The sequence below is a fragment of the Heloderma suspectum genome, chromosome 3 (genome assembly GCF_057233095.1).
Source record: "Heloderma suspectum isolate Gila_16-S chromosome 3, 16-S_ref, whole genome shotgun sequence".
NCBI lineage: Eukaryota > Metazoa > Chordata > Lepidosauria > Squamata > Helodermatidae > Heloderma > Heloderma suspectum.
The window spans coordinates 250,682,144-250,703,173 of NC_139460.1; the positions used below are offsets into that span (position 1 = coordinate 250,682,144).

The 21,030-nt window shown below is 39.1% G+C and overlaps 1 protein-coding gene across 5 annotated transcripts in view; it reads right to left on the reverse strand.

Annotated features, from left to right (window-relative positions):
• The window catches only part of VTI1A (vesicle transport through interaction with t-SNAREs 1A), a 347,971-nt gene that overhangs the window by 321,746 nt on the left and 5,195 nt on the right, over positions 1-21,030 (reverse strand). For 3 of the 5 annotated variants that reach the window (XM_084846214.1, XM_084846215.1, XM_084846211.1), the window contains exon 3: positions 12,356-12,466. The exons of 1 other annotated variant lie outside the window; for it this stretch is intronic. In XM_084846214.1, coding sequence (XP_084702340.1) covers positions 12,356-12,466 — 111 coding nt within the window. Of the gene's footprint in view, positions 1-12,355; positions 12,467-15,056; positions 15,282-21,030 lie in introns of all 5 variants that reach the window. One more of the 5 variants, XM_084846213.1, reaches the window with a different exon arrangement.

Genomic DNA, 21,030 nt, shown 5'->3' on the forward strand with positions numbered 1-21,030 from the left:
TTTGTCATAATGTTACCTCTAATAACTTATGACCAAAGTTGGGGATATGAAGCATACAAAAATCTGGGAATGGAAACTTCCATGTTAAATCCATTCCAGAACACAAGAAATATGTTGGTTGTCAACAAGCACCAGACAGAGTGCCAAGGAGGAAGCTGCACAGAGATGGATCTTAAAAACTACAATAAAACCAAATGCATTCAAACACAAGTTGAACGGTCAGAATCAAGGTAGTAACAATAAGGCCAGATGTAGAGTATATGACCCAAGATATTCTTCCTCAGTGAGTTCTCAAAAATGCCATGTCCCTAACTTGCTTTTTGTTTCAGGGTTGTAAGCTGAAGACAAGTGTTTTCTTGGGGTGGGGGGAAGTGTTATTGCTTGATAAACCAACACACTTTTTTGACTCAGCTATGTAGATACTTTCAGTTGTTACACAGACGTCATGTGTGCCTCAGTAAGATACTACCAAAGCAAACAGCTTCAACAAATGAGCCAAGCCACAAACTACAGGAAGAGGCAATAAATAACATTGTGCCAAAAGTCAGTACAGAAATAAATAGGACCGACAATGCCAAGGGCAGGAGTAATTGTTGTTGTTCTTTAATCTATCTAGCTAAACAACTAAACCTTTATCACATGCTGCACAGAAAACTGTGGGGAGGAATATCACATCAGCTGAGAGAGAAGAAATCAGCTGAAGTGAAAAGGATCCCTTCCTTATCCTACTTATAAGGAAATCGCTTAAAACCAACACTGAGCCAACATGGAGGAGAAAATATTTTTGTGACAAGCTTGACTTTGTATCTCCCCACTCCCACTGCAAAACATGCACTGCACTTCCCAGATTGCACATCCAAATACAGATGTTGATAACCAGCGCTGCAAACTTGGATGCACATCCATGTTCTTCCCCAACTACTTGTGACTAGAGCTTGACCGGGGAAAAAGTTGTGCCACAGTGCTGGTGGGCAATGAACCCACCAGTCAGGGTAGCAATACAGAGACTGCCTCGATATACAGGCGATGTAATATGCATAATTCAGCACTCCAAAACAAAACAAATTACCACCAGTGGTGCATCCAGTGTATAAATTTTATACATTTTAAATTTTATAGATTAAAAAAATTACACACATACACAGATTTGAAAATGTAAAACATTTCAGTATAAAACACCAGCTTCAACTGAAGGTGGTGTCTTATACCAAAATGTTTTACATTTTCAAATCTGTTCCATTTATTTATACACACACACACATTTTAAAATCTATATAAACTGGACGCACCACTGGTGTTCATTTGTTTTGCTTTAGAGACAGAGTGTCAACCCAGCAACCAACCCAGAGTGGATCCTTTTCCTCTTTCTTTGTTTCTTTCTCTACAAAGTGAGAAAAGTGGGAAGACTATGTTTTCCCTGAGTGATTCTATCAGAGTCTTTTCGATCGGCTTTGTGACACTGTAACACCTTCATGTTCACTACATTATCCCTCGTTGGCTAGGTTCATGCAGCAAAAAGAGTGTGTTCAAGTTGACACTGAAACAGCAGTAGATTTGGGAAACAATGGTAGTGAACATGAGTGAAAATTGTTTAAAGGGAAGGGGTTGATCCCTTACACTGCTAAATTTTATCATTGAAAAAAATCAAACTTCATTAAAAAAAACCCCAGTATAGCATTACTTAAAACTCAACATGAAAGAAAAACTCAGCCACTAATTATGTCCCACAAATCATTCTCTTATAGCCTTATGGCACAAGTTATGTCTCAACTCATCAGTCAGCTCCAAGAGCTAACAGACGTGGAGTATTTCCTCTTTGCACACAGGTGAATTTGCTAGCCACAGTTCTAAAGTACCATGAGTTCTGTACACACAAGGACTTCGTACAAGAAATCCCCAAAGCATAGTTCCTGCCAAATGGAAATAGTCACTACGCAAGATTGTTGTAAAGACAAACTGGATAAAGATCTTAAAGTATGTCTCTAATTACATTACTAAACTCATGAAGAGTTTCAGTAATTCAATTGTTCCCATTTTTTAAAGTACACCATGGAATTTACTTTCCAAATTAAGATGGGCAATTTCTTTTGAAATAAGAAGTTTGGTAACAATTGTTATTTTTGAATATGTAATTTTCCTAAACACTACTGCTAGATTTGAAAATGTGGGTGAAGAATAGTTCAACTGTTTCTTTTCCAAATAATTTGTCACAGAGGACGTGTTATCAGCGCCCAGTATGGAAGTTCATTTACGGCACAAAAGAAAAGCTATTTTTGACCATGGCAATTAGTCTCTTCATGTTCCAAACACCAAATTCTATTTTCCCATTAATTTTTAAACCTATGTGGTTCTAACTTAAAATAAACTGTAAATCAAAAGAATGGAAAATAAACAGCCAGGAACACAATTTGACGAATTGGATTTATTTAGTTTATTTAGCTAAACAGGGTCCATTGGATCTCTTTAATAGGCTGACAGTTGCACTGGGCTGGTTAATAAAACATTCCACACAGTGTCTTCAGCCAATATAGAAATGCAAATCCCACCAGAAATATTTTATTCATGAAACAGTAATTTCAGTTACTACCAAAGCTCAAAAAAACACCCCCACAAAACCCACAACCCTAAATTTCTTTGCAAACAAACAGTGCCATCTAGTGCTGATATTAAAGGAAAGCAAGATGAAAAGGTCTGAAAGTGTTCCATAATTCTTTCTAGTATTAAGCTCTTCCCTTTTAGCAGTCCTTCTTGCCTCTCCTCAGAATGAACTACTCATATCTGAACCACTGCCACCAGAGAAAGAGAGAGAAAAGAAGGGCCAGTTATGAGAATTTTAAGAAAAGCAATGGTGAAAAAAAATTGTAGTCCTCTTTTCTTAATGGCTTTGTTGCTGTTATTCTCTGATGTCACATGTACTAATTCAACAAACAAGGAATGTGTTTTGGTGGGCTAAGTGGAACAATAAAAAGATGACACAAGTGTTCTTCTCTCCTGATACCCTGCAAGCAGTGATAATTAAGTTCCAAATACACAGTCTTTGTTTTTCAATACGTGAGCTGGAAGGCCACAGTTAAATAAATATTTAGGCAAGACAGCTAGATTTTTTTGGCTGTAGTCCTCAAAACAGTTCCATCCTTGCATTAATTTCTATGGGAACAGACCTCACAGAACACTCTGCAGTCCAGGTTCTTTTTATATGTCACATGGATAAGTTCAGAAACAAAATTCCATGATGCCACGGAGACTTTGTATCATCGATGAGTGGGGGAATAGAGCTAAAGAAAATTGTGTGTCTGTCTCTCAAAGGGTAAAGTCAAGAAGGCACTTTCCTGCTATAAGAATGGCTGTGAACTGGGAGGCAAGGAAGAGAAAGCAAATGGGTAAACTTCCCTTAACATTTGGTGTGGGTTACTAGGCTGAACTACCTGGACAAATTTTAGAAAATATATTTGGGGGGGTGAAAGACAGGACAAAACAAAAAATAGGAGTGAGGGAAAGCACAGCAGACCATGTCAAAATGCCAGATGGATAGAGAACTGGACAAAGGGTTAAAAATGAAGATAGGCAAAACACATACACTTCCTGGTACAGTGAAAGCAGTCTGAGAGGATAGCAAACACATTTACACACACACACACACACTTACTTTTTGTTGAAACAATTTCCGTTTTTGTTAATTTCACTTGAGTTTATTTTATTGAACGGCAGAGTGGCCATCTAGGAGACATGGACCATATTTTGGCCATTCCTGATATGTGACTCAAGGCAGCTGGAACTCTGGTTTTCCTTAGTTCATTTTATTTGGGTTGTGGGGACACAGTGGACATCTCTTCTGTATTAGCATTTGGCTGCCTGAAAACTCCTTTTAGCTTCAAGTAGGCAAGAAAAATTACATAGAAATTACAACAGTAATCAAAACAGCATTAGGACTAGAGCAGGAGAAGAGAACACAGGGTGTGTGTGTGTGTGTGTGTGTGTGTGTTGTGTGTGTGTGTGTAGCCCTGTAAGCTGAAGCAGTACTGTACTTCATGTGTCACAGATAGGCAATATGGGGGAAGGTGTAGGGCAGGCAAAGTTCTTGCCTTTCTCTGCGCAGAGAGGCAAGAACAATCCTCCATGCAGGAAGGAACAGGAGATTGCTCCCACCTCTCTCTGCATCGAGTTTCTCTGTGCAGAGAGAGGTAGGAGCTTTGCCTGCCCCATGCCTGCCCCACTGCAGAGGATGCGGGGTGGGCTAAGCAATTAGTGCACCACTCCCCATCCCTATTATCTCAAATCTGATAAGAGATAACAGCATGGATTCTCTTGTCTGCACTCCCAATTGAAAGGAGTGACACATAAGGGAAACCCTGTTAACCATGATCATAGATGGAGATAACAGTGAGTATTCTACTCCTCACCTCCTTTCCAAGCCCTCAGTAGTCACCTGAGGCCCTTCTCAGAGGCTGAAGGTTCCCATCCCTGTCTTAAGATAACCCTTCTCGGCCAGCATAATAATCCAGACCAAAATCTTCTCTACTGTTAAAGTATAATTAGAATTGCCAGATCACAACCATGAGATCCTGTTTATACTGTAAAAAGTTCGGAAACAGTGGAAAAGTATGCAGTCATGCAGGAATTGGTGGAGGAACAGCACATGCAGTGTAGATTTCCATCATCTCTCACTACCATTGAAGTTTTAATAGTACTAAATCTCCAGACAGTGATATTGGTGATATTGAAATCTTTGGTGTAATCATCTTCCTATTAAATAAATTTGAAAAGGATTAGCAGTAGCCTAAATTAACAGGATGGGAACAGTACTACTTAATCAACCTATATTCCTCTTCTGTTTTAACTCGTTACACTAACCCTTTCTCAAAACCTTTCTTGAGCAGCTTGCTGGCCATGCACAGAACAAGGCTCTGTAAGAAGTACCATAAAGGCTCAAAAAAGGCTTTGAGAAAACAAAGTGAGCTTAAGCCAAAATGGTCCCAAAGGAATCTCAATTAAGGCAACTATAACCCTGGAGGTTAATTATAAATTAAGATTGTTAAATTGTCTTTCACACTTCCTCCTAAGAGATCACTTAATCACTGGTAAGTTTAGTAAAGAAATAACTCTCTCTTCTGTCATATGCACACTACAAAAGAACATTTAATATGCTCTTTTTCAACTGCAGGGAGGAATAAAACTTGAAGATACCATTGAGTTTTAGTCAGCTGTCTTATACAGCTTACCTTCTTCTAAACACTGCAAAAATCCCCACATTTACCTCAAACACACAGCCCTGTTGGCCAATTCACACATGTGGTCAGCTACTTTTTTCTGGCAATTTGTTCATTTGTTTTATTTTATTTTTATTTATAAAATTTCTTAATTGCCCATCTGGCCGGTCACCCAGCCACTCTGGGCAATGTACAATAATACCACAGTTTAAAAGAGTAACATTCCACATTAAAACATCGTATTTCTAAAAATACCCTAACCCACCCCAAATGCGTGCCTGAACAACCACGTTTTTAATGTGTGGTAGAAGCTCATTAAAGAGGGGGCATGCCGGAGTGCCCTAAGGAGGGAGTTCTGCAGAATGGAGGCCACCACAGAGAAGGCCCTCTCCCTTGTCCTCACCAGCTTAGCTGTCCTGGGTGATGGACAGGCCATCTGAGGCTGATCTTGTTGAGCGGCCTGTCTGGTGTTGCTAGAGGCGCTTCTTAAGATAGGCTGGGCCGGAACCATATAGGGTTTTAAAGGTCAAAACCAACATCTTGAATTTGGCCCGGAAAACAACTGGTAACTAGTGCAATTCCTTCAGCACCAGAGTGATGTGATCACGCTGGCGGCTGCCTTTAATCAGGTGAGCTGCCACGTTCTACACCAGCTGCAGCTTCCGAACTGTCTTCAAGGGTAACCCCACGTAACCCCATGGTGAATAGGTCATGGGAAGACTTCACCACAGAGCAGTACCCAACTAAGATTTGAACCCAATCCTTTACTTTACCCTCTGCTTTTTCCATTGTGGTAGGAAGTACTGCTTGGACTATAACTGTGTCACAGATATGCAATGAACAGTGCCTGTGACACTACCAATATCAAACAACAAAACTCTACTCTTCCACCACCAATACCTTTTGATGTGCCTTTAAATGATAGTTGTTTTATGGATATATTTTTTAGAGGTTTTAACCTTAGAGGCTGAGCGTTCTATTTCTGCAGAACACAAATGCACAAGTCCACAAGTAGATTTTTAGATTTCAAGTAGTAGTGGCTCCCCACAGGAATGACTCACTATTTTGTGGACATGATGCATTGTTTTTCCATTTATTTGCAGACTATGGCTATTAATCTCCAGCACTGCAGTACACTTTCACATACACAAGTGCATGCTGGACCACACATGCTGCCTTTTAAAGTGTAAATACGCTTCCAATGAGTCTGCTATTGGAAGTGTATCACATAGCAATGGCATCTAAACATGCCGGCACTGAATATGTCAGGGAAATTGTGGCCCTCCAAAAGTTTTGGCCTACCACTCCCATCATCCCTCACCACTGGCTATGTTGTCTAGGGCTGATGGGCATTGTAGGCCAAAACATATGGAGGGCCAAAAGTTGTCAACTCCCAGGATATGTGCTATTGCAAATATAACTTTAAAAGGGACAGGTAGGTGTGGTGCTGGTTGTGGTATTTCTAAAATAAATATAGGTGTTAGAGGTTTCTGAAAGGCCCTTACATAAGATGAAAAGGAACAACTTTCTTACTGTCCCTCCCTGCTAGAACACATGGAAAAGGGAAGGGAAAAATCTCTTATGTGAGCAAATTGGTAACCCACATAAAGGAACAGTCCCTTTATGTGGGCCCAACTTGGGATCTAACTTCACCTAAGGATTCTTCAAATTAAGATCATTCACATGGAAAGAGATCTACATGTCCAAACTGCAACTGAAAAACTGCTGAGCCAGATCTGTCAATATGCACTAGTAATTTCCCACAAAGGTATCATCCACCACCTTTCTGTCAAATAGAAAGGTACAAATCTATACTAAGCAGAACCTAATATTTTAATAGGCAGTGCCCCAGGGGAAAATATTGTATATGAATACAATTATGCTGCACTAACATTTTACAATATGAAAAAGTTATTGGTTTATAAATGACCTGGCACACATAAACGGTAGGACAATTAATGCTTTTCTGTTATCAGAGCACACCAAATTACAGAATTCAGAATTAAATCTAGGAAGGAATCATTATTTGTTTATTGCTAAAGTCATATAGCTGTTATGCCACAACAGTTTACAATTTCAATTGGTAAAAATCTTGTTTGAAAAGCAATGCTTCTTGTTAAAGATAGCTATAGTTTAAAGCCAAAGCTCCTAGTCTTTGCTCATTGCATTAATCAATTACACCCATGTATTTTATTTCTTGTATTTCCATCATATCCTTCCATCAAGTTGCTCAAGAAGGTTCTCAAGAGATTTCTCTGTTTATTTTCCCAACAACACTTTGAGGGATATTAGGAGGAAACAGGTTTATCAATGAGGTTAATGACCAACAGAAAGATCTGAAACCAGATAACAAAAAACAAAAACTAACCACACCACAAAACTGGCTAGCCAACTCTGGAAGGGTGGACTTTACAATGCCTATCCCTTAACCATAGGTAAGACACTGAGTAATAGAACTGCACCCTCCCTCCTTCTGCTCTTGCACATGAATTCTCCCTACTTACATCAACCATGATTAATTATGTCTGCACTAACATTACCCACGAACAACACTAACCGAGCTTCACTCCAAGCTAGGGTTTGAAGTTGGTTATAAATCCTGGTTAGCATTAGCCATGGCTGACACAGAAAGACGAATCACTATTAAGGCTGGCAGGGAAGGGATGGATTCACATGTGACAGGGACCATGGAATCTCCAGCCCAATCACGGCTCCTTAACCACGGACAAGAAAAATTATGTTTGAACCAACACCATGCTAAGGCTTTTATACAGACATATAGGAGTAGGGATGTTTGTGATATAGAAGTTAGAAAAGCTTGGCTTCTCAAAAGCAGGCGTGATGACAAAAACTTTGATTAACTGAGTGAGTCCAGTCTGCCAATACCTCTTTAAGTACTTGGATTTTCCTGCAAATAGCAAAGTGCAACTCCACATTTGGCCACAAGAGAGAGCCAACTACAAAACACTCAATAAGCTGCAAGGTATTTTGCCTAGTGCCTAAAACAAACTTCAAATCTGACTAACAAAAACTATGCATGGCTCAAGATGTCCCATCTTTATTAGTACTACATAATATAAGCCTGGCAAAATCTCCAACCCACACATCTGTTTCTTTAATTTTTATTTTCAATCTTCAGCACAGAATCTAAAACAGTTCACTGTAAAGCCTGAAAGCTTACATATCCTTTTAAAACGCTACTATGACAAATACAATGTATTGTCTTGCATGCTCTGTGCTGCTTCTTCTGCAGGCTTAAGATGAATAGTAAGACAGATATATCGTCATTGTTCAGAGGAAAACGAAAGCACATCTAAACTCTGTTTTACTGATACACAGACTTGCTATCTAACCCTTTCCAGGGACACTGGCGAGTCCTCATTTTAAATGGTTCTTTATTCAGCAAGAGAAAGAAACAGGGCTGCTTGTCCCATACCGCAGTTCTAGAAAGGTGCCAAGGGGAGGGGCCATGGCTTAGTGGTAAAGCACCTGCTTTGCATGCAGAAGCTCCCAGATTCAATCCCCGGCATCTCCAGGCAGGAGTTTTTTCCTGTTCTACCTGAACCCTGCAGAGCCACTGCCAGTCAGTGTCAACAATACTGGGCTAGATGGACCAACGGTCTGACTCAGTATAAGGCAGCATCCTATCTTCCTATGTGCCACATGGCTTCCTTGAATGATTACTGTGGCCCACCAACAGCAAGCTTTGTTGTGACTTGCTTTTCTAACAGAGCCACTACTTCTCAGATCATATGGACAAGTCAGGAGAACAAGCTAGGGAAAAGCCTGTATTACAACTGAAGCTACACTGTAATATATGGCTATTCTGAAGGCCAGTTTGCTTGTATCAGCATTTAATCACTCTTTGAATAAAGGCAAAGTCAATAGTAAATTGGGATAGATACTGTTTAATACTTCTTTGTTCTAAGTAAATACCAAGCTGAATAAAATCTATCACCGTTGCTGAGAAAAATGCTGGAGCTCTATCTGTGCTGGGAACTGACTTCATTTATGCATAGAGGCATGATTAAACCATACTGAACACAGATAGCCAAGAGTACTAGGGTAGGACATCTTTCCAACTGTACTGCTCATTTTTCTGGGCTAATTTGGATATGTTTTACAAACTAGACATTAGTACATTGGGGGAAATCTGCTGATGGCAATGCAAATTCTTTTCACTAGGAACTGGGCAAAATAATCACTTTAAATTAATGACTAACTTAATATCTTGGTTTATTATAGAAATCACGTGATCTTCCATACATCAGAGAAAGGAACACATCTAAGACTTATGAAAATAAAAACAGCCCCACTGGATCAGACCAAAGGCCTATCTAGTCCAGCATTCTGTTCCCACAGTGGCCACCAGATGCCTTTTGGAAGCTCACAAGCAGGACATGAATTGAATAGCCCTCTCCCACTATTCTTCCCCAGCAACTGGTATTCGAAGGCATACTGCTTCTGATCCTGGAGACAGTATATAGCCATCAAGACTAGCAGCCACTGATAGCTTTATCATCCATGAATTTATCTAAATCCCTTTTAAAGCCATCCAACTTGGTGGCCATCACTAGATCTTGTGAATTCCACAGTTTAACTATGCTGTCTGAAAAAGTATTACCTTTTGTTTGTCCTGAAACTCCCACCATTCAGCTTCACCGACTGACCCTGGATTCTCTAGAGAGAGACACCTCTCTCTTTGCACTTTCTCCATACCATCTTAACTTTATACACTTCCGTCATGTCCCCCTATGCTTGCCTTTTTTCTAATCTAGGAAGCCCCAAACATTGTAACCTTTTCTCGTATGGGAGTTGCTCGTCTTCAGATCATTTTGCTTTTTTCCATACCACATTTGCTTACCACATCTGTTACATCTCTGAAACCCAGCTATGAAGCATCATCATGTTCCTGGATGTGAATAAATGAAATAACGGAGGTATATCTAGGATTATGTAAGGAAGTCGAGGATTACAGTAGCATGACTGAAATGCCATTTTTAGCTCAAGGGATGAGTTTTCCATCTCAAATCATACTTTTCTTAGAATGGAACCTGTTTCACAACAGCTATACTTCGAAAATATATTTGGTACCGCAGGCAATGGTATTCTTTGGAAATTCTGCTGCCAAACGGAAGTTACATGAATGGGAGTTCCATCGGGCATTGTCATTTTGCTCAGCAGAATGTAGTATAAGTGGATTATATCACCTGCCATCTCTGTCTCAGTGTTATGCCAGTATCTTCATTAGCACAGTACTCCAAAACCGTCTTGAATGGTACAAGTGGCAGCTGCTGTGTACATCTCAATAAATGTGTGAAGTGCGAAAGACTGTAGAGGACTAAAGAACCACTGCCCTGATTTTCCTTGCCATCATTAGGGCTCTCTCAGTGTAAGATGTTTACCAGTATGTAAGTGTACAGCCAACAGGCAGGAAGGGGTACATTTATGCATGGTCAGGACAAGGAAAACTGAGGAAAACAGGGCAGGAGCAGACAAAGAGAAGTGGAAAGGATTCTGGATAGGCAAGAAGTTTGGGAAATAGGGAGCTTAACAGAAAGCCAGTAGAGCAGGACTGTGGAGTGATTTCCATCAGCCAGGTATACAACAGACACTAGTCAAACAGATCTATTGAATTTCAGTACATTAAAGCTTGGTAAAGTAACTTTCAGCTTTTATATACAAACTATGAAGAAAAAATATGAAGGAAATGCTCCTTTTTTACTACCTAGTAAAGTGGCCAAGATAGATTCTCCAAAACTACACTGCCCATTAATGTAACTAAATTGTTTTATAACTATTGTTTTAAAAAAATAGTCAATTACAGCCACTTTGAAACTTGATTTCACAAAAGGCAGTTCCCCCCCCCCCACCGCACCAGTTTAGCAATCTTGTTCTTAAATAGAATTGACCAATCATTCTGATTTCTATCTTTTGCAGAAGTACCCTTGGATCCAGCTGAACATCCAGTTTCCAATTGTATTTCTTACCCAAAAACAGGAAAAGAAAAATTTGCTGGCTGACACCTGTACTCATCCTCAGGAATACGGCTGAACTCTGTGTTCCTGAGTAATGATCAGTTGGAAACATGATCATAGCATTCCCAATGAGATAACAGCCAACAACAATGGCATTTGCCTTCCATAAGCATTGTTTACTTCTTGTTTACCTAAAGTATCAGCAGATGGAAAGGGGGCAACTAGTTTAAGGATCTGTATCGGGACCTGTGGTTTTTAACTTATTCATAAATGATTTGGAATTAGAAATGAGCAGTGAGGTGCCAAGTTTGCTGATGACACCAAGTTATTTAGGGTGGTTAGAACAAAAAGGGATTGTGAAGAGCTCCAAAAAAGATTCCAATACAGATTCTTGTGGGACCCCGCTACTTACATCCCTCCACTGCAAGAATTTAACTTGTATTCCTACTCTCTGCTTTCTGTTCTTACCACTTACCAATCCATAAGAGGATCTCTCCTCTTATTCAATGACTGCTACATTTGCTCAGGAGTCTTTGATGAGGGACTTGTCAAAAGCCTTTTGGAAGCCAAAGTAAACAACATCTACTGGGTCTCTTCTGTCCACATGTCTATTGCAACTCTCAAAGAACTCTAAAAGGGTAGTGAGACAGGACAGAGACATGCAGAAGCCATGTTGACTCTTTTTCAACTTGTCCTTCAATAGGCTTATTAATTTTACCTTTAATAATGCTTTTCACCAATTTAACTGGAACAGACATTAGCTAACCAGTCTGTAATTGCACAGATCCCCCCTGGATCCCTTTTTAAAAACTGGTGTTACATTTGCAACTCTCCAGTCCTCTGGAACAGATGATGATCTTAGGACATATTACATATTTTTGTTCATCAATAATGGAGAGGTCTAAATTACCAGCATCCATGATTTCTGGATGGATAAAACTAAGAGAAAGATCGGACATGGTTGTGTTTTTTGCATAGCTTAATTGGAAAACTACTGAGATTCTGTTCAAAATGGACTGACAGCGTTGCAAAATAAAGAACTTGGAATTTTTTTGGAGAAAGAAAGCTTTCTACCATTCCTAAAGCAACCAAATACTAATTGGAGGGGAAAATTATGTTACAAATGCTACAAGCTTCCTCTCACAAAATATCGTACATGAATTCACTCACAAAATCTGCCTCAAGTTTTTCCATTTCTTGTTTGTAGCTCCTCATTCTACTGCTGTACATGCCTCGGCTCTGTGGAGGGATTTCTCGAACTTCAAGCTCCATTTGTTCCAGCTAGTATTTAAAAATAAGAAGGGGAAGGCGGGGAGTGAGAGAAAAGATAAGTGATTTGATTTGATGTGCATAAAGTAAATTATTCAAAAAGGATTTTCTTGAACATAATTCCAACAGTTATGTATATATGGATAATTTAATTATTCCTACAAGGACTCCTATGGCATCGTAAGGGCAGATTTTTTGTGGCATGAGCTTTCATGGACTCATCAAATGGCTGAAGTCTTGTCTTCAGCTGGCAGATATCCATACACATACATATGGTACAGGAAAAATGTTTTTAAGAAGCATGGTTAGAGGACCATGAAATGCAAGGGTTAGCAGGGGGTCTCTATTACATTTCTATGCACAGCCCAAATGCATGCACAATAAGAACAGACTGACTAAGTAATAAAATCTGTCCCTGTTGTACTCTTCTAGCTATGCTATATTAATTTAACACCTATAGGGCAAGAAACCCAGAGTTCTAATTAATTCCAGATCGAATAGAATCAAATTTGCTAATAAATTATAGTTCAGCAAATAACTGTGAAATCTCTCTGAAGCCTTTTTGTTGAAATAGGGTGACTTTGAAGTCAACCACCGAGTATCCTGGAAGATTTAAAGTTCCTTCACTGGTTTCCAATGTCATTTTCAGTGTTACATTTGTTTCCATCTGTTTTCTTGTGCAGAAAGTGACCTGTTCCCCCTGTATATACAGCAGAAAGGCATTTTTAGCAGGTGATGAGCATATATCATGTTGGAGCATGAACAGGTGAATTAATTCCTGATGGTGTGGCTATTTTATTTGGTTTCATAATCATATCACCTGAGTAGACATGTTCATCCTGTATGCTAGCCCTCAGGATAGTGTGAGTGTTTGTGTTTTAATTAAATGTAAAATGTCCTCTCTCTCTCTCACTCTCTCTCTCTCTCTCTCTCTCTCTCTCTCACACACACACACACACCCCTCCTAACTTGACAAATGGACATCTGCTTACTAAAATTCACTTAGCTATCATCATTCAGAAAAGGCAACAGAGGCGCCCTTTAATGGGAAACCAAAGAACTGCCTGTGTTAATAGCTTTTGCACTGATCCTTTCTCCTGGTTTAACTTTCAGAAAAGAAATGTAGCTATTTTAAAGGCATATACAATATTGACATTATTTCAATGCTTAATTTATGTGTCCATATATTCAGGCTTTGGTATTCTGAAAATGAAGAAAACACATTCCTCTTAACGTGCATGACCCAGTCCAACTAGAATTCACATTCTATATACAAGATCACACCACTGCATATAGTACCTTGGCCCTTTGTGTTTAAAATGAAATATTGGAGAGCAAGTATAATATATTTCAGACAAGCCAATATTACTCATTAAAAGGTTTGCAAAAATCCACGTACTAGATTATAATTATTAGTAGTAAAACATCTTATTTATGGTACTGATATCTAACATTAGGCCAGTATGCTTTTCTTAATATTTTGCAAGACAGCAATGATTTTGTGGCTGCAACACAAATTCCTTCCTTAACATAAAACCTATAACAAGACTTTTTCCCTTCCCTCTTGCACCCCTCCCCATTTCACAAACACTTGTGTCAAGGATTGACAATCAATAATCTATGAGAAGGGAGCTACTTTGCCATGTAACAAAATTCCGACATAGAATCAGTTAATCGAGGAATGCATTATCACTAGTGGGTTCCCCAAACACATATGGTGAATTATGGCGGGAAGTGGTTCCTACTAGCCATACTCTCTAGACAGAATGCTATCAGTGGGTGTAAAGTGACAACTAAATACTCCTAACTTTCTCTGGATTGTGCCCCTTACTAAACTAATAGTAATACTTTCAGGCTGATCTCATGTCTGGAAATTAGTCCTACAGAGAAAATGGCCACATCCAACGAGTTCATAGATTAGCTGAGCTTTGAACTATGGACCTTTGGGCTTTCAGCATATTCTCCTACCACTACAACATACTAGCTTGCTTACGCATATTACTTGCTATATATTTATTTTTTCATGTATGCAGGTAACTGAGTTCAATTTAAGAATGAGGTGAAACTATTTTTTTCCTTATACTGAGTATGAAATGGGTAACTGAATGGCAAGAAGTATTTAATCTCCTATTACTGGCTTAACAATAACATTATAGAAGTTAAATACATATGCACCATTTCACGCTTTTTAATTTGTAGAACTGGAACCTGCAAGTTTTGGGGGCATGGACTGAAAAAGAACACAGGTGAGTCTCCTGGAAAAGCTAGTGCAGTAATAAATCTGAGGACAGGGAATAGAAGCAAATAATAACTGCAAGTGTCAGACAACAGGGCACCCGGAATCCAACTCTTAGATTGTAAGCTTTTCCACAGAGGATCTGTGTATCTGAGGTATGTTATTCAGGGCACACAAAACGTGTAAGTCACACTGAACCTGTGAAAGCCAGTATGGATCACTTGCCAGTTATGCACAGTGGCACCACTGACATGAGTGAAATGGCACTGCTCCCCTCATTTAGCACTACAACCTGGCTACAGCTTTCTTCCTGCACTAGTATGGCAGTAAACCCCTTCAGGCTATAAACTGTTACTTCAAGGATACCTGTTTCAGCGGTTATTCTCAAACACACAATCCTGTAAAACAGCCCATCTTTCCTTTACTTCAAACGTCTCCATATGTCATATGTCTATCTCTTTGTTCCTAGGCTTCTTTTTCCATATTGCTTTCTCAAGATTTCGTCTTCCTGCTCCGATTTTTTCAGCTGCTTTAATTGCATAACAGATTTACAAAAGTAGCTCTCTAGCAGTTCTCTTACACTGAAAATGCCTGTGAAAATGCAACAAAAGGTAGAAGAATGAGAAACAAATATGTACTTACTGCATCCCTTTTTTATGTCTTTCCAGGTGATACAGACCTCAGTTATGAGTTTCAATTAATTGGCAGGTTGTGCCTGTGGGGGAAATATGGGGAGGGGCATGGCTCAGTTGGTAGAGCACATGCTTCCCATGCAAAGGTTCCCAGCTAGTAAGGCTGGGAAATACCTTCTAGAGACCTTGGAAAACTACTGCTAGCTGGAGAAGACAACTCTGGGTTAGATGGACCAATCTTCTGACATGATATAAGGCAGCTTCAACTGAAGGCCTTTTACACAACCATTTTTCCAAAGATAAAAAACCACAGGTCGAAATAAATGGAGGCAACAACCCCTGAAAAGATCAAACACCCTGGAAATCATCTCTTTTTCATCTCCGGTGTCACATTAAATTAGCAGGATTGTTGGGTAAAGCGAGTGATGTTCACAGTTCCCTCATATAGTGACTTCTGAACAACCCAAGACACTGTATTCTTACCTTCTAAGAGAAGTGAATGATCCTGTTCAAAGGTTACAGCCAGTACTTCCTCCAGGATACTCTATTTCAGCCTTCACTGGGTGCCCTTCAGATGTTTTGAACTACAACTTCCCCATCCCTCATCATTAGCTATGCTGGCTACGACTGATGGGAGTTGTAGACCAAAATATCTGGAGGGCCACAAGTTGCCAACCCCTGCTTTAAAAAAAAGAAAAAGGAATAATCCCAGCATTCCTGAAGAAACCTAACCTGGACCCAGACAACATTAACAACTGTAGGGTAGTAGCTAACATCCCCTTCCTGGGCAAGGTGAAATAATAGTGGCTGGGAGAGAGGTGGTTGGGAAACTCCAGTTACTCTAGGATGAAACTGATTATCTAGATCCATTTCAGTCATGTTTCAGGCTTGGTTTTGGGACAGAAACTGCCTTGGCAACCCTGTGGGATAAACTTTGTCAAGAGAGAGAGAAAGGAGGAGCTCAACCCGTCGATTCTCCTGGACCTTTCAGTGACTTTCGGTACTATCAAGCAGGGTATTCTTCTGGATAATCTGTTGGGATTGGCATCAGTTCCAGTCCTACTTGGATGGCTGTTTCTAGAAGGTGGTGCTGGAATATTGCCATGGCATCAAGCATTAATCATGCTTGGTGTTCTGCAGGTTTCTATTCTTTCTCCCATGCTGTTTAATGAAACCACTGGGAGAGGTAATCTAGAGATCTGGTCTGAAGTATCACCAGTACGCAAATCACATCAAGACTTATCTCTAATTTTCATCACAAGTAGATGGTGTGTGGCTGTCCTGAACCAGTGCTTCAGTTCAGTATTGGTCCAGATAAGAGTGAACAAACTGAAACTAATTCTAGGTAAGATAACATTAATGTTGGTTGGCTGTTCATCTATTTGGGTGAATGGTGTTCAACCTGTTCTAAAAGAGGTTGCACACCCCCTAAAGGATAAGGTTTGCAGTCTGGGAGTGCTTACTGATCCAGCACTGTTCTTAGAAGCTCAACTGATCTCTGTGGTTCAAACCACCTTTTTTCATCTTCAGGTGATACACCAACTGGAAACTTACCTAGATGTAGACAGCTTTGCCACGAGCACCATACTCTAGTAACCTCCTCTTTGAACTACTGAAATGAATTGTACATCAGGTTGCCTTTAAAAACAGCTTGGAAAATGCAGTTAGTCCAAAATAGGATCACTAGATGACCAACTGGAACTGGGTGGTTTGACCATCCATATTATGCCTGTGTTTTGAAAGTTGCACTGGTCCCAGTTTGTTTCTGGGTCCAATTTAAAGTGTTGGTTTTAACCATTAAAGCCCTAAATGGCTTGGGACCAGGTTACCTGAAATACTGCCTTCACCCATATGTATCTACTTGAACCTTAAGATCTTCCTTAGAGACCATACTCCAAGTGCCCTCATCAAATGAAGCGGCTAACTACTAGGGAAATGACCTTTTCAGTAGTAGTATTTCAGTTATGGAACAGTTTCCCAAAGAGGTTCACCTGGCATCATCCCTGTGTTTCTTTTGCTGCTAGGTGAAACCCTTGTGTTCACTCAGGCCTTTAAAATAATTCATGTGGTTTGGGTCTCTCAGTTTTAAAATCTGTTTAATTTGGGGGTGCTGCAAGTTTTGTTTTGTTATTTTATGTTGCTTTTGATCATATCGTTTTATATTTTATTTTCTATTTAAACCATTTTTATGTTTTATTGTAAGTTGCCCAAAGAACTTTATATTATGGGTTAGGGTGGGTGAGGAGCATACAAATGTAAATAAAATAAAGAGGCTGTTTCTATAGGCTGGCATCTTCACCATTCACCAGTCCCATAATCCATCTTCAACACGTTCTGCCTCATTCTTTTGTAGGAAATGAACCTGGAACCTGGATTATGGCACTGAGCATCAGAAGATACCTCCACATAAATACCTCCAAATATCCACAAAACTCCCTTTTTGCAGCTCATAATTATAAACTGCTTAGGGAGCCAATCTTGGCTAAAAAGCAGGGTTAACATATACAATGTTTTAGCTGTATAGCTTGAAGCAACTGTGACTATACGAGCAAATACTAACACAGAAGCTGCTTGTAAGTATTACATATTAATTAATTAATTAATTAATTACAAAGGAGAACTGTAAATGTCAAACCTACAATTCATTCTTCCATAGAGCTCTTGGCTAGATACTTAAATGGCAAAACTTTTTTATTCATTCTTCTTCTTACCATTTTGGGTTCTTACCAAAGGAAGTAACAAGGGCTTGGGCTTGGTATGCTGCATTGAGCATCATATTGTAAGCAAGGGATAAACAAAGTATGTCTGCACATATGAATGGCATCAAATGCAAAATACATGAAATGCTTTAAAATGTCTTAAGGAAAGAGCAAATACAAGGTAGGATATTGTAAGAAAAAATATAAGGTGGGATATTGTTATTATTGTTCATTTGGTAGTATATAGTTTGAAGGCACAAGATTCAGCCAGCTTGATTATGCTAAGCAGGGCTCAGACTGGTGAATTACCTGAATGGGAAGCTGCCCGAAGATTGCATTGCCTTTGCCAGGCCAGCACCAATATAAGGCTTCTCTGTTAGTGTGCTAGTGAAGGCTAACAGAGACAGTCCTCCCAGCACCTTCTATCCTTTTGCAAACTTGCTTGCACAAGAGAACTTCAGGTGACATTAATTTCAAGCTGAGGTTCCTATTGAAAATGTTGAATACATTACAACTCCTTCACAAATATAGATAACACAGACTAGGGTCAAGCAATACAATATTTTTGTGACTGCCTCCCAATAACTGCAAACCAAATAATATCTCCATGCCAACCACTTACATGGTATATGTATTAACAACATGGCCCTCCAATGGCAGCAGTTTAATCAACGGACTGAGATCCTAATGTAGTTGCATGTAGGGTTTGAAACAGGATGCCAATTGTGGCTTTCTACAAGCTTCATATGCTAGTTAAATTATTTCAGGTTTGTGGTGCCTGTGAAGCTTCTGGTCAAGACATTTACATTCACATTGTTGAGTTATTAAATATACTATTTTGTTTGCAACCTGCTGATTTGAGGGGATAGCCAAATGAACAGAAGGTGGGATGCTTAATTAAACTCTGGTTTACAAGGCTGCTATTTGCTTCTGAGCAAAATGTTCAAACTCATTTATAAGACTCCTTATCCCTCATGTAGTGATTTATTATTTGTTCTGTCCCCTTCCCGCAAGCCACCCCCAAAGACACCATAAAAAGTTAGCAGATGTGCACACATAACTACTGACCATCACATCTACAGTTATGAATCCCTCCAGAAAGAACAAGTGAATTCAAGCAAATAAAACTATTGGCTACTTTAACTTTGAATAATACGTGCTTAACAATCTGACTGTATGCAGAGTTACAATGCAATCCTATGCATATCTACTCAGAAGAGTAAGCCCCAATGAGTTCAATAACACTTATTCCATATTAAGTGAATGTAGGAGTGAAGCCTTAGGCTGCCTAAGTCTACGTCTAAATCCAACCACTGCATAGTGCTTGTCTGTAGGAACCACAGGCTTTGGGTGGCAATGTTTCAGGTTTGATTTCTATGGCAGCCTGTCCAAGAGACCCTTTTAATGAGTTGTGTTCCTTAGCCAGTTTTGTTCAAATTGATTTTTATATGCAAGCCTTGACATTAATCACCAACATGTTAGGTAATTGCTTAAAGTCAGTAATTGCATTAAGCACCTGTCTAGAAGCGTTAGCAGCAAGATCTGAAAACAACAGCATGAATGAAAAACGAAGTACATTAAATGAAGATCATCATTAGGATGGAAATGTTAAAACAGGATATTCTTTTTAATCTTAGAGAAAAGTCAGTCAATTTTGTTCATATTATGACACAAGAAGGAGGAAAAATAACGAGCTGTTCGCTTAACTTCTACTCATTCTAACATTTAAAAATTGAGAACTATTTTGCACAGAGAAGTAGATGCGAGTGATTTGTTACCACAAAGACATAGCATCATTGGGGGTGGGGCAGGGGGCATTAATTAACAGGAGCTCTTTTTTTCCTTAAAGGGTTGTAATGAAGGAAAGATTGTCCTATAACAATTTAGTTATTAATGCCTTTTAGAATTAATACTTTGCCTTTATCACTTATGTGAAGTAGGAAACTGTCACCCTTACATGTTGATCAAAGAAGCTAAAGCACAGATGAAATTATTTGTCAAAGGTCAGAGTATTTAACGTAGATTGTTTTAATGAATCTATAACAGGGATATGATAGACAAACATTCTCTTGTGGAGCAGAACAACTGAAGGATACATCACTCGTTTTTCTATTTAATACCCTTGACCTATTTCTCAACTTGAAAAGTACACCATGTGAACTAGAACCATAGCTGTAGTTCGAAGTCCAAATTGCACTACTAGAGGATGGATTGCTATTAATTTATTGCTCTCAAATATAGGTCTCTCAGTTGCAATCAGACTTTAACACTTCCCATAACCCTTTTCGCTTCTCCCTACATACCTGCAATTAAATGTGAAAGCTGAGATACAGAACCAACAGTATTGTGTCTCAGTTATTCTGGGAAAGCTCTTTAAGGAATAATTCAATCAATTATTGGAAGACTTCAATAAAATCTCTTTATAGATAAGACTGAAAAGGAAGAGGGAGATATAGTATAAACCTCAGGTACAGATTACTATTGTTCAGGTGAGTTCTACTGTATATTAATTATGCATGCTTGATTGTTTTAATGCTAAGGTTTTATTGGCTCTTTATTATTTCATAATGAGCTTTGCATTTTATGACTGTAATGCTTATGGTTTTTTATATTGTAATCTAAAACATAAATACCTAATAGTCTAGATTGATTTTTTTTAATCAGATTATCTACACAACTCTTTCAGGCAGATGACTGAAAACCTCTTATCTGCATAGAAAGTGTAACTGCAGAGAAAATGTGATGGAAGTTAGTGAACATTATGAGGCAGTGAGGGCATAGTTGCTTACATCTTTACTGAAAGCATATAATGTATGGCCTGATCAACAAAACACTCTTCATCAATAGTTCATGTCATTACACGTCCTAGGGCCTCATATTTGACAAGTCTGCCATGCAGCATTGATTCCTGAAATTTATTAATGTCTCATTAGAAGGAACCAGATGATGGTTCAACTAGCAGTTTAAACAGAAGGATAATCACTTGGGAAAAACGAATTAAAAAGGAAA